The 14,153-nt window shown below is 37.2% G+C and overlaps 3 protein-coding genes across 5 annotated transcripts; 2 read left to right on the top strand and 1 right to left on the bottom strand.

Annotated features, from left to right (window-relative positions):
* Positions 1-291: 291 nt before the first annotated feature.
* LOC307268341 (uncharacterized protein) lies at positions 292-2,701 on the bottom strand. Its single transcript, XM_080050927.1, has 5 exons — positions 2,563-2,701; positions 1,893-1,986; positions 1,666-1,753; positions 725-1,580; positions 292-643 (listed from the first exon to the last, which is right to left on the bottom strand). Exons 1-4 carry the CDS (start codon positions 2,633-2,635, stop codon positions 846-848), a joined length of 990 nt encoding a protein of 329 aa, XP_079907053.1. The 5' UTR covers positions 2,636-2,701; the 3' UTR covers positions 292-643; positions 725-845.
* An 842-nt stretch (positions 2,702-3,543) lies between these two features.
* LOC307268242 (uncharacterized protein) lies at positions 3,544-8,918 on the top strand. Of its 3 annotated transcripts, none has more exons than XM_080050792.1 (10): positions 3,544-3,608; positions 4,673-4,767; positions 4,897-5,095; positions 5,590-5,740; positions 5,841-5,973; positions 6,118-6,238; positions 6,377-6,455; positions 6,829-6,922; positions 7,025-7,148; positions 7,467-8,918. In XM_080050792.1, the coding sequence occupies exons 1-10, from the start codon at positions 3,593-3,595 to the stop codon at positions 7,526-7,528; spliced, it is 1,074 nt and encodes a 357-aa protein (XP_079906918.1). In that variant the 5' UTR covers positions 3,544-3,592; the 3' UTR covers positions 7,529-8,918. The 3 variants fall into 3 exon arrangements, with proteins under 3 accessions (XP_079906918.1, XP_079906919.1, XP_079906920.1); XM_080050793.1 differs by having other exon boundaries at positions 3,545-3,608; positions 7,028-7,148; XM_080050794.1 differs by having other exon boundaries at positions 3,572-3,605.
* A 407-nt stretch (positions 8,919-9,325) lies between these two features.
* Positions 9,326-14,146, top strand: LOC307268595 (protein mono-ADP-ribosyltransferase PARP12). Its single transcript, XM_080051289.1, has 13 exons — positions 9,326-9,361; positions 9,452-9,471; positions 9,560-9,593; positions 10,389-10,518; positions 10,886-11,030; positions 11,349-11,469; positions 11,579-11,657; positions 12,069-12,180; positions 12,446-12,551; positions 12,668-12,749; positions 13,145-13,208; positions 13,335-13,449; positions 13,596-14,146. Exons 1-13 carry the CDS (start codon positions 9,334-9,336, stop codon positions 13,655-13,657), a joined length of 1,098 nt encoding a protein of 365 aa, XP_079907415.1. The 5' UTR covers positions 9,326-9,333; the 3' UTR covers positions 13,658-14,146.
* Positions 14,147-14,153: the final 7 nt, after the last annotated feature.

Raw genomic sequence — 14,153 nt, 5'->3', positions numbered from 1 at the left:
CTAGCTAGCAGCTCTTGGTGGCTCAACTACGTTTTAAAATGTGCTTTATAAGGCTGGATTGGATATGACATACAAATAGGCCTACACACAGACAGACATACACATACACACACACACACAAGAACTTTTACAAAAGCCAGGCTGTTTTGATCAAGTTTATTAATTTCAAATGAAACAATTTATTGAAAGCCCTCACATTTCAGGTTTTTTTTTCAACGTTTGTTCTTTAAAAATAATATTAATATTTATGGTAGATTTAACAATTTTCTTTGGAAATAAATACTAGCGTAAACTTGGAGCTGGAGCTTAATGACAGGTTACTTTTAATATCTTAAGCAATAAAAGACAGATTTAAACAGTCATTTGTTGTGAAGTCTGTACTGTAATAAATATATCCAGATTTTTAACACAAAGTGCATTATTTGGTTTATCACATTTAAAAAAATTATATTTTAAATATGCACGATGACCTTCACCAAAGACTCTTATGTCTGTCAATCAACTAAATATAATTGCTTGGTTTTGGAGGGGGGGGGGGGGCTGGTAATTTGGATTGTGGATGGGGTTAAGGAATTGTGTGCTCTGTATGGAATAACCACAAGTGAATAAAACTGTTTTGAAGACCTCTCCAAACTAAGGGTGGCTCAACGTCTTTTTTTTTTTTTTTTTTTTTTTTAAACCTTTATTTTTCCAGATAGAACATTAAGAACAGTTTCTTATTTACACTCTTGTCTTCACTGACAACTTACAGGAGAAGTACACTGTATATTTTATTATGTGGAGATGAAGCAAAGATGTAAACAGTTTTTTTTCTGGGAAGGTTTTGTGCAGAAAAACCCCACGTATCAAAAACTTTCCAGAAGTTTTTCAAACAAATTGAGAAACCGCTCCTTCCTTTCCATGTGGGATTCTTCTCCCTTACTCCTGTCTTCTGTGACCTCTTCAGGTCTTTCTTCGGGGGCAGTAAGTCTGTCCAGCCTGGCTTTCTCTTGCTTCAGAGCCAGCCGGTACCTGTTCACAGCATCTCTGTCCTTCTCCACCATTGCCCTTTCCCTCTCCATCACAGCCTTTTCTCTCTCCATCGCTGCCCTCTCTCTCTCCAATGAGGCTCGGTCTCTGTCCAGTGCAGCGATCTCCCTATCCAGCACCGCCTTCTCCCTCTGCAGTACCAGATGCTCCCTTTCAATCACCTTTTTCTCCATTTCCATCAGCCGTTTCTCCCCTTCCATCACCTGTCTGTCGCGGTCCAAAACGTTCTTCTCGTGCTCCACCTCACGCATGAAGCGATCTATCTCCTGGTTTTCCTCGTCCACTGTCTCGTCCTCCCCATCCTCATCTCCATTCAGGGAAACTTCGATCTCTGGCCCGCCTGTCAATGAAGCCGTAGGGGAGTTTATCACCATGGATACCTTCCTCCTCTTGGGGATGCAGATGGGGGACAAACGGCTGTTGTCGCTCGGGAAGACCTTGAGGGTGGGGGCGCTGCCTTCCAGCCGACCCTCCATGGCATCGTCCATCAGACTGAAAAAAGGCCACAGTTCAGGTGACACATTCACTCCGTCTGGAGGGTACTTGAGATTCTGCAGAGAGAAGGAAACGAATCAACAACAAAATGTTTGGAAACTATCATGTCGAAGTGCTCTTTTTATTATTTTCAAACTCTACCTTGTATCTCTTTTTCAAGTTTTCCCATTTTTTGGCAGCTTGATTGTGGGTCATCTTGTGTTCCAAGTTCATATGATTCAGGATGGCCCTGAAAATAACGCATCAAAATAGAATCATCTTAAAGGCACACAACAATTAAAAAACAATTTGATGAGTCATTGATCGATCAACTAAAAATGTCTGCCTATTATTTTAGCACTTTAATGTTGCTCATGGATTTGACTTACCTCCATGCCAACATGGAAGTATTTCTCTTTCCAGAGAAAAGCTGATTATTTGAAACCCTCAACTTGACCAAGTCCTGAATTTCCTTTGAAACCACTGAGAGAGAGAGACAGAGATGAATTTGTTAGAAATATGCTCAAAATGTTGAATGTGTAAAATGGAGTTTTATTTAGAACTTTTGAAAATGTACATTTAATACTGGTTATCGGGCTATTTTCTCAATTTTATTGCGCCTACTATGACCTCTATTTTTCAGGAACTGTAGGCTATTCCTTATGATTAAATTACTAATATATGATAATAGAATAGTGTATTCTCTTTATTAATTTAAGTGGGGATTCATCTCGAATCTAAACCAATAAAGAGCTCACGCTTTTCAATTAACTTTAAAACAGGTGGTCACATTTAATCAGCTGTTTCTGTATTAACTTAGTTTGCTGTTGTGTGTTTGTTGCCATGGCTTGGTAATTAAAATACATAGTAGGCTACAGAACTAATACAACCTACAATACCATAACCGTCTGAGAAATGTTGGTTAATTACATTATTTAAGTGGTGTTCAGTGAAAGCGTGCTTATTGGGTACTTTCCGTGTAAAGCATACTTGCTAGGAGCCCTAGCTAACTCAAAATAAACTGTTTAAAACATGAACATTTTGACGCGTTTTACTCACTTTTATACGTGAACACCGAGGGGGTGACCTTATCATACGTGGTGAGGGTGTAATCGTGATCCTGAAATTCCATTTTTCGTTTGTTTTTTGTAATGTTTGTATTTTCCGTTCTAGGTTTTAGCCTTTAGCCGCAGTGCCCTTCGTAGGAAAGTAGCTTTATTGTTCCTCCCTCAGAGGGACCCTAAGGTCTTCTTCGCTTGATTTAAACAGAGCACTTCACCCGCTACCTGCAGATGTTGGAAGCTCCAATGGTAGAATGTGCTCACGATCGCCCCCCAGCGATGTGGAGGCTCAGTACGCTACAAAATAAAAATCCAGTTAGGGCATACTCACAATAGTGATAACAGTTATCACTATTGTGAGTATGCCCTAACTGGATTTTTTTTCTTGCACAGCCAAACGTTGGTGTATATAGCCTTCAAAGTCAGTTAATCTGTTTGTTTGTTACTTTCTTTCTTTACAGAACTTTCTTCACATAGCCTACATTTAGTGTGTTATAGGCCTACGTGTGGAATTAAACATGATACAACAACTCTTGTAATTTCACAGCACATTGGACTTGTACGGTGGAGTAGGCCTATACATATATGAAAAATGAACTTTGATTAGATGTTGCTTTATTAGTAATGAAATAAATTCATTATACAATATTTGTTTAAACTGTTTTTTCATAATGTTTTTTATTATTAGCCTATTTATTTATCTTCTATAAATTAGCGCTATTATATAGGCCTATTTTTTTTTTTAAATCGTAAGTAGGCCTAAAGAAGAAAAATATTTTTTCTGGGTCAATGGATTTTCGGGAAATGGACGTGCTTACTTACAATATCTGTATATTCACTGCTGCCTAAATGAAATGATCTTACAGAATCCTAAGTGGGCGATAGTCTTTTGACCAATAATAGGCTATCCAGCTGCAGCCCCGGAGACAAACACACTCCTTTTGACAGACAGTTTATGTGGGTGCGGCTGGGTCATAGCGTATTAATAGAAGGACTATGATGAAAACGAAAGTACTGCAAAGAACAGAATGGCGTCAGCAGGTAGTAAGTAGGCCTATCCTTTAAACATTAATATCCTTTTATTTGCTAGTGTTTTTAAACTGTGTATTTGTTTTACCCTCATGAAAGAGATAGTTGACCATTTTGTGTCTGTAGGCTATTTATTTAACCATGTGTTATACTCGACTTTGACGACAATACAAACGACACTAAAGTAGGCTAGTATTACTGATATTGGCTACACACGGTGGATACATTATGGAAATGATGCATGTTAGAACTCTCCGTACACAGATGTTTTTCATAATCTATAAGCCTATTTATGATAAAGTGATAATCATGGTTAACAGCCTATTTACAGATCTGTTTCAGTTTCGTTATTTAAAAAACCACTAACCTGCGGCACAAAGTAGAAATCCTGCTTTACTTTAATTTCTCATTAAGGCTATAGCCTGCATTAAAATGAAGGTTATACGTCTACGACTTAATTATCGACTATTTTACAACTTTATCATGTTCAGCTTGTAGGACTATTTGAATAGGCCAGCAGATGGCAGCAGATACAGATTCAGATATTTTTTTTTAGACTTAAATACTTAACCAGTCATTTTAAACGGTGTCTCTAAATGTACCAAAGGAAATGTTAGATGTTGTTTTATTTATTAAGGAAGAAAAGTAAAAAAAAATAATAACTATGGGTTTACTCTTTCTCATTGATAAATGTCACTAAAGAAAATGATCGCAACATTATACAGAATAATAACTTCCACAGTGAAATAGTTCCACAGTGATAGCAGTCCAACAACAGAACACAAGATAGTACAGTAGCCTACAGGTAGGACTATTGTTAGTTCCCTGTAAATGATTATAGAATGATATAGCATAATATTTCCTTTAATCTTAGCTATGGGAATGAAAAACAGACAACACACCAAAAGATGGATAAAACATGTGTACTTTTTGCCATATTGTGTTAGATTTCAGATCGTTGGCATGAATGTATTGGTTTCTTTCAGAATAAAGGCAGCATTCAATTATCATCACTGGAAATTCACCAAACATCCCTTGATATGTGTTTTCAGTCCCCTTTTTTTTCTTTTTTTCTCCAGTATCTGACGAGGAATCCTTTTCTGAAAGTGAGTCTGACGTCAATGATGAGTCGGATAACTCAACAGGGAACTCAGAGGATGAAACTGACAGTGAGGTGTGTTTCTGGACCGAGATGTCAGTCAGCATCTGTATTGATTTTCAAATCATTACATGTAAAGTCATGACCTTTTTTTCAAACATACCTCTCCAGTGATCAGCAAATCTTCTACATTTTTATTCTAAGTTTAAAGTGAAAGAGCCCTGCAAGTACTACAACAGAGGCCGCTGTCAAGATGGTGAAGGGTGCCTTTACTTGCACGTTTGCAAATATGCCTTAAAAGGAAACTGTCGCTATGGGTCCAAATGTAAGCTGAATCACCCCAGAGGTGGAAGAGCGACCTCTGGTGAAACCGCAGGGGCTACAGGACGATCGACATCTAGTGGTGAGTAAAAGAGAAAAGGTTGAATGGATGGTCTTTCATTCTGATTCACATCTTAGTATTCAAAAAAGTATTATAGCCAGCCTACGCAATATGTAGCCTACTTAATAATATATATTAGTAAATATAATTTACTACTGTTTCTTCGGTCTACACCTCCCCTTGTTTTCACGAAGATTTTATTACCACAACAAGGCCCCAATTTTGTTTGTATAGTTTAAAGTATACATGCATGTGAACATTTTTCACTCTGTGTTTTCTTTTGGATCTCTGCTATGTTCGGAGGGGAAGGTTGTACGTCAGAGGTTCATGAATAAGACCAAAAGTATATGAAACTATTTGTATTTCGACGTAAAGAAATAAAATAGCTACAATTTTATATTTTGTGTGTGTGTTTTTGAAAAACCTGTTGGTCGTGCGTACAATGACAATAGATGTTATTTTACTCATAATATTGATTTGAAACCCCATATTTTGTGTTTTTTTTTGCTGAGCAGACCCGAAGCTTACTGACGGCCGATACTACCAGTGGCAGTTCGATGACGGACAGGGCCAGGGGTGGCAGGATGTGGATAATGATCACGTTATCGAGGCCCAATACTCTCTGCCCCACACCAAAGGAATTAAAATCTACAACACACCATATGGGTAAGAGCTAAAAAACAGAAAAAAAAACGTTTTTCTAAGAAACCACAGACTTAAATTGCTGTTCTTATCTCTCACTCTGTCCATCTCTCTCTCTCTACAGGGCAGTGAGTATAGATTTTAACAGGATGAAGGTGTATGGAAAGAGCCTGACGGTGAGACGTTTGGATGATGGTAACACTGTGTGGATCTGGTACTGCACCTTGCGTCGTAAGTGGAAAAAGTTTGGAGAGAAGGTAAGTGGAACAATTTTTTTTTTTTTTTTTTTAATGCAAAGAACTATTGTTTTGACATATACATTTGGTATGTTTCGATTTTCTTTTTTTGAACTTCTTGGTAAGTTTGTTAAAAAGTGTTGTTGTTGTTGTTTTTGTTGACAGGATTCAAAGGGCAACCCCAGTCCTGTGAAAAGCTCTGAAATAGAGCAGAAGTTCAAGAGCAACCCAACAAGCTCTTATACTTTCAGCATCGGTGCCGAGACCTTTGAGATTAAATTCAGAGGTGAAGTATACCCTCAAAACCTTCAAAACCTATCCTTCAAATTGTGTTGTTGCAATAGTAAAACAACACATTTTTGCTATTGTAAATAAAAAATTAAAGATACCACCAATGTCGTATTTATTTTCTTTTTGTTGTTAGATATGCGGCAGGTGGGTCAAAAGAAGAAAAGGAAAGTCGCTCGTCGACCGATGTACCGACAACAGCAAGCAGCGGCCCGGTGAGTCTGGACTGTGTGAGTTGGGAATCAGTCCAGTCAACAGTAAATGGGTACTATATTAATGTTATTTTAAAGTAAAAAATTCCTCATGTTCGGATTTTGCTTATTCGAGACATTTCAATGAGAATCGCTAACTTCAGCCCTTTCCAACAACCAGCAGCCAGTTAGCATAGCTTAGCTTAGCACCAGAGAGGAACAGCTTGGGTTTCAATATCACATTTGTTTAATACAGGTAGGCTACATAAAGAAATTAAAACAATTGATAATTCTTGATAAGAAAGTCAGTAAGCCAATATTTAGAGAGATGTTAAAATATTATTTTTAAATGCTTTGATGAAGTCCAAATTATGTTTTGTTGTTGTTTTTCTCACAGGGTTTCCCAAGCTTTCCAGAATCTCTCTACGGGCACCAAACCCAAATGGCAGTTCGAGGGAGACAGCGGAGCATGGCACGATTTCAAACACAGGGTAAGATAATCTGCCGGATGGCGGTTACATTTATTTGTTATTGGTCTTTAAACAATTGTGCCAAGAAAAAGATCACTTTTGATTTGATTGGTCTCGTTTCAGCAGCGCGGTACTTCTACTGAATGCTCAGTAACCAGTGAAGACATTGAGAGGAAGTACCAGCAAAACGCCCAAGGAGACATGATCTTCAAAGTGAAGGGGCACTCCTACCAGTTGGACTTTGGAGGTTGAATTCTATTTTAAATGATGTAATAAGAAAAAATTGTTAGGATTCATACAGTATGCTCTGTATTTTACAGGCTATACTAATATACATTTCTTCTTCTTTTCACATAACTTTATGCAATAAACTGAATATGTGTATTTCCTAAATGTATAACTATGTCTTATATTGGAATTAATATATTTGAAGTGTATCAATTAAACACTGTCTCTACTTCTACCTATTCATAGTGCCGATTTAGGAAATTCCTGTAAAAATAATTGAATTGAAGTGAACTGTAACACATTATTTATTTGTTTAATTTCATTGTTTCTCCCACAGCGATGATCCAAACCAACCACAAGACCAAGCGCTCACGCAAGATCAGACGTGTGCTCGTATAAGTATCAACAGAGCTTTCAAAGACCTCATGAAGAAAGTCTACAGACAACTGTGCAATACCTTATACAACCACTCTAATCTGAGACTCATTTATTACGAGTGTTTGCAACTTTGACTCTACATTTAAGCTACAGTGCGTAACTTTTTCATATAAATTGATGACAGTCACATTCAAGCCATTGGTTTAGTTTAGTTTTATTTGTGCAAATAAACAAGATTAAAAAAATGGCAAGAAGATGCGCATAGACATAAATAAATGCACGGGTGGGACAAAAGAAACCCCGAAGGGCTTATGAAGGATGTCCACCTGACATTAAGATACAATAAAGAAATGAAGTAAAAGAAAAAAAAGAAAAGACAAACAAAAATAAAATTAAAGAGATAAAACTACAAAGTCATTTTGCCAAACAAGTTCACACAAAGGTGATCAAGCCTATCAGTTCCACAAAATTCTCTCTGTATGTCTTAGTATGGCAGCGTTTACAAACCCAAGAAGCGCCCAAGAAATGTCTCAGTTGTTGATTCTACTGCTCAGAGAAAAACCTGGACATACAGCAAAATCCACACGCGATAACTGAAGGTTTACCTCATGTAGATGCGCTGACAGTGTTGTTGTAATTACTAAGAATTCCTCATGGTGATAGATGTTACGCACTATAGCTTTAACCTCTTTATATGAAATTGTACATTGTGTTTAAATGAGAAAATAATTCAGTGCAAGATATAATTATACTGATGACTGTTGGGATCTTTTGAATACTGAAAAAAAAATATATTGGTTATTTTAGTAGGATTTTGTGCAAACGCTTTTGGTTTACCAACCTAAAATATGAACTGTACCGACTTAGCTTTTACAAAGTTAGTGACATACATCACATACTTAACTAACTGCCACACTTGGAAGATGAAATTATTGTTATGTTGCTAAGTCAGAAGGAGAAGAAATGTCTGATATGATCGGACAAAGTATTGGATTTATATTCATGGTGCAAAATATCAACACACTGCCTCTTGAATTGAGATCGGACTTATTTGGAGCAAAATCAAATGCAAATGCACAGCATGTTTTAAATGATTTATTACATGGTTACATAATGCAATACAACCCTTCTGATTGGAAGTCCAATCTTGGCTCTTAAGGTTTATTCTCCTTTGTAGGTAGCCTGGCTCCGCCCGCCCGAAATTTCATTTTCCCTTCATAGTCTTCTGTACTAATGAAATGAAGTACGATGGTCTGGTTGGACCAGGCTACTTTGTAGGCCTACTGGTGTACCAATGTGACCTGCACTTGGCTAGGGGAATAGATAATATGAAATATTCTGTAATTAATAAAAAAAAAAAAAACTGCCAAATTTGAGGGAAAGAAAATGCTTGTAGGCTATTGCATGTTTGTTTTTGAGGCAATAAAACATGAAATCATATAACTTGGCGATTCTCCATTTGTTTGTTCCCTCCATTTGTCATATTATTATTACATGCATATTATTCTTATTAGTAGTATATTACTATAATTTCCACAACCAAGTTATCCTGCAGAAAAACATGGCAAGTGAAAATATTCACTCTTTGTCAACATTTAGGCTAATTACAAAAAGGAGTTACATGCGTCATACAAAGCCTACAAGTTGTGTTGACTGACTTACTTTAATATTAATGTCCTAATAACTGCCAAAATAAATTATTGTTTTAATAATGACAGACAATTCTCACTTGATGTATAGGCTTTATATTGATCAATTGCACTGGTTTGGTTTCGTTACATGGACTCTCCCCCCAGAACCGAAAGTGAAAGAAAAGTTGTCAGTGAATGACTAAGCCTCGACGTCGGTGTCTGAGTAAGTAAAAGTAGTTTAATGAAACTATAAGGCCTTTAATGGAATTAAACGTTTTTATTTTGTAATCTGCCTCCTTTGTTGTTATTTCAGTGTATTTCCCTCACAACATGGTGAGTCTTCGTCGCAGAATCCACACAGAATAAAGAAAGTGGCGTCTCGCAGTTTGATTTGGTGTATGTTTGTCTTTGTTTCTCACAGGAAAATGGAGAGGACTATTCTCAGGGAACTGCAGGTCTGTATGAGCCGATACATGTGTTATTGAATGACTTCTTTGTACGTTAATGTCTGCATTTTACTGTAGGCCTACATTTAAAAATAAAACTTATGCGTCATAAACTTAACATCATGAATAATTATAATCCTAAAAATAGGTATACAAACACCTTAACTTCAGGAAAGAGGCATGACAATACTCTTTGGACATAATTTACGTGGTGACGTCAGAGTTTTAAGATTAAGTTACTTTTTTCCCCAATTTTTTACAGTGTATTCAGATCTTGTACAATACAAAAGCAACACAAAGTTCTGCATTAAGTATAAGTAGGCTCGATAATAATAACAATCAACATTTACTTAAAGTAGCCTAATACAAGTAAAAGTAGTCGTTGCAGGACAATTGTTTACTTATATATAATATGACATTTGATCATTATTACGCACACATTATTGTGAAAAGCAGGATTACTGTTGTAGTTCAAAGAGTTCATTTCTAACTATTTTATATTGTCATACATGCAACCAATCATTTTCTCATTAAAAATTAATCTGCTGATAATTTTGGGGATTTTTTTGGTTGCTCAAAATAATTAAACTGTTATTTAAAAAGTGACTTAAACCGTAGAAGAATTGTAGTGGAGTCAAAAATATAAAATACAATAGATAAATATAATGTAAAAATGTAGTGGAGTGTGTAGAAGTAAAAGACTAAGGCTGAAACTGGTTTTACAGCTGGCCTTTTGTCAAGGTCCTGGCTCATTAAGAAAATACATAAATGCATGAAAGGATCCCATATTCTTCTACTTAACAGTCAATGACAAACATTATGAGTGGCAGCTGTCAGACGGATATCGGTGGCTGCGGATCGACAACGACCATGTGATCGAGACCCACTACTGCCAACCTGGAGCTAAAGCAATCACCATCAACACCAGCCATGGGTCAGTGTTGGTATTTTAATTGATTTCTCATTTGTCTGAAGGTTCGGCCCTATTATTTAGGAAGCACTGATACATCATTTAGAGGTATTCTGATGCAAAATGGCATAAAAGGTTTGACCACGAGTAGATTTTAAACTAGTGAAAGTGAGCTGCATTTTAATTTCTGCAGGGTGAACTCGTATTTTTAATAGTATTTAGATTATTTTAATGAATTTAAATGTGCATTGAAACTAATGAAGATAATGAAATGAATAACTAATTGATATAATACTTGGGTTTTTGTTTTTATCGCAATCCGAACAACACGTCACATTCAAAGAAGTATATGATATACTGTGTCAAACTGAACCTCACGTTTTCTCCACAGGAAGGTGTCCATTGACTTTGACACGTTACAGACTGTGAATGCAGCTCTGACGGTGCAGAGACTAAGTTTTCTTGCTCAGGGCCAGACAGAGGACGTGGGCTGGTACTTCAGAGATGACCAGCTGTGGCGTGAATATGGATCCCAGGTGAGGAACATATTGCATGTTTGCAACTTTAAATAGTACACCATCAGCTCCAGTAATCATTGGTGTTGGCATGTTTGTTCAGACTTCAGCCAAGAGACTTGAGGTTAGTTTTATAGCAACACTTCCTGAGTTTTCTTCTATAAGTAGGGATTGAAGTGAGAAAGCTGATTGATCAAAATATGTCTTTCTGAACTGCGCTGTCCAGTCACCACTGAAGGATGCTCTAGTCTAGTCCTACCAGCATTGTCGTTGCAAGGGAGTGGCAGGCATCCTCTCAGGGTTTTAAATGCTCTGAATATCCCTTCTCCTCCTCCTCAGAGCTCCTCCATGTTGCCCTCCTCAGTCAGCAGTGGAGATGTTGAGCGTCAGTTCGCGCTTAACCCCCAGGGAACCTTCAGCTTCACGGTGGGCTCGATGGGCTACACACTGGACTTCTCCAGTACGGGACATTTCTTTCTTTCATTTTGCTTGTGTGAGCTTAGTTTATTGATTTCATTGAATGCATTGTGTATGGCTAAATCTTAAGTGACTGTATTTGTTTCTGGCAGCCATGACCCAAACCAACCGCAACACAGGCCTGCAGAGGAAAGTACGCAGGCGTCCAAAGTTCACTTCCAACACAGGGAGGTAAGAATTTTTACCTGTAGGATTCCTATTTGTGTCTTTAAGTGTGCTGTGAGGAACTTTTTTTATCTTTCTGAAACAGTCAAATTTTTCTTCAGATGATCATGAATTACACCAAACAATACCGTCCATCAGTGCAAAGAATTATATTTTTATATAGTTTGTGTTAATGTCATGGGTACGCTCATCCAGGAACAACAGCTGGCGTAATAAAAACACTATCGCTTTCCTCAGAGCACCTGTAAAAAACTCTTACTTGCAATTGGACAGGTCAATATTTGCATTGCTATAGGCACTCAAATAGATCCGCCTCCTTCTACTGATCTTACCAACACTTTACTTACCAACAGCCTTACCCGGGGGGATTTTAATTTTGGTGTGAAGGTGCATTAAAGTCTCCCCATGTCTATGCAGCCTCTACTCCACCTCAGTTCTCTCCACGGTGGCATCTTCCCAACTTCCTGATGGAGGTTACAAGTGGGAGTTCTTGGGAGAAGAGGGGGAATGGACAGAATACCAAGCACATGTAAGTAGGGCATCCAAACATCTCAGGTAGTCAGGGCAAAAGCTTATAAACAAATCCAATCATAAATGTGTACCTAAAGTTTTACCATTTATTTTCACCTCAAAACTTTGACTTTTGATATAAAATTTAACTTATTAGTGTTCTTTTTGTAAAGGTTTTGCTCATGTACAGGATTTTCATCACTGGGGGTTGTTGAAATTTGGTTTAGGGACAATGTGCATTCCTCTACAAGGTGGACTTACACTGTATTTGTATTTGTTTGTAGGTATGTTCGCTTGACAGCGCTGCCATTGAGAGACAATACCAGCTGAACACACAAGGCCAGCTGAACTTCAAGATCAATAGATTCTCATACACCCTGGATTTTTCAAGTAACGCAGACACAATACAACAACAAAAACTGCTCTCCTGCTGAACCAAGCGATCAATAATTTTGCCTTTGTTCTGGACATGTGGTTTAAATTGGTAAAACTTTGGTTCATTATAGGAATGTGTCAAGTCAACGACAACATCGGGACTACAAGAGTAGTGAGGAGGACTGCTGACTATGGGAGTCAACAGACCAGCAGGTCAGGAGAAACATTTCACCACAAACTAACCCCCTTTATTTTGAAAATACATAACTTTTCCCTTAAATAACACATGCAAATTGAAATATATGGCAAAGCTCATACATTATCCATTTAATATATTATTAAGGGTTCTTAAAAGGCAAAAACTAAACCCTTAAAATTTTTCATTTGAAACAACGTGTATGTCACATGGCTTTCCACTTATTCCTTTGTAAATTAGTTTGCTGCTCAACCTATGTTATATATTCATTTTTGTCTTTAATACACCAAATCTGCATAGCAACACTAGCTTCATTTGGCAATTACTGTATATGTGATCAGTGTACTGTATGTATGCAATTGTAAATGTTTTTTTTCTTTTCTTTGTTTACTTAAATTCTTCTTTTATTCAGTTTGGGCACAGTGTCACGGTGGCAGTTTCAAGATATCGATGGAATATGGAAAGATTATTCCAAAGTAAGACACTACTTTCTTTACTACTTAATGGGTTCACTCACTAACGTACAAAAGACTGCATAGGAGTTTCTGAACTAAAAAGACTCAAAATAGCCATTGTGTGTTGTTGGCTTTTGTGTCACTTAGGGAAAACATCAGTGCACCGTGTCCAGTCAGGACATCGAACTCCAATACCAACAGAACCCGTCAGGCACCATGACGTTTACAACCAAGAGCTTTAGCTATGAACTCAACTTCTCAGGTATCTATAGTTCTGGTCTGAGTTAAAGATCTGTATTCCAAGCTATGCTACGTGCTTAGTCTTTCCCACTAAGGTTGTATTGTTATAGTAAAAGGATCATTCCGTGTAGCAGAAGTCCAAGTTAACTTTACATGTGTCTTTTGCAGCTATGACTCAGAGGAACCTGACTACAAACACAAGCAGATCAGTGCAACGACTGGACCAGTGACTGTGGGATAGCAACGGATTCAGAGGTTGGGGAGTAACTGGATGTAGACCCTCACTATTACCTCACAATGGAATAATCTAGTCTTGCTTTTCTCATGCCCCCTTTCTGATTGGATAAACTTACAAGAAAATAATTTATATCATATGACATTTTAAAAAAAGGGTGAGGGATCCTCTGTTATTTTTATCTTATGATTACAATGTACTTTGTGCTTTTCCAAAAGCACCTGCCAATTTGTTGTGAAAGCTCTTTAATATTTTATTGATCAGGTTTACCTTTGTATAAGATACTGTGTCTGTTAAAAGGAAACTCCACTGATTTGACATATCAAAGTCTGTTTACAGGTGTTAAGAGTACTATTTAATATTTAAAATGTGACAATGTTGTGTAAAGCCTTTTTTTGACTTCAGGGATTGCTATCAAAATATGAGTTAAATTGCCTCAAGTAACTGACCAAAATGGCCAGCGGTAAAAAGATGAATGCATGAAATAAATA

The sequence above is a fragment of the Ammodytes marinus genome (assembly GCF_949987685.1).
Source record: "Ammodytes marinus genome assembly, chromosome: 22".
NCBI classification, from domain to species: Eukaryota; Metazoa; Chordata; class Actinopteri; order Uranoscopiformes; family Ammodytidae; genus Ammodytes; species Ammodytes marinus.
The sequence above is the reverse complement of the archived record's forward strand: the minus strand, read 5'-3'. Positions and strand labels throughout refer to the sequence as shown.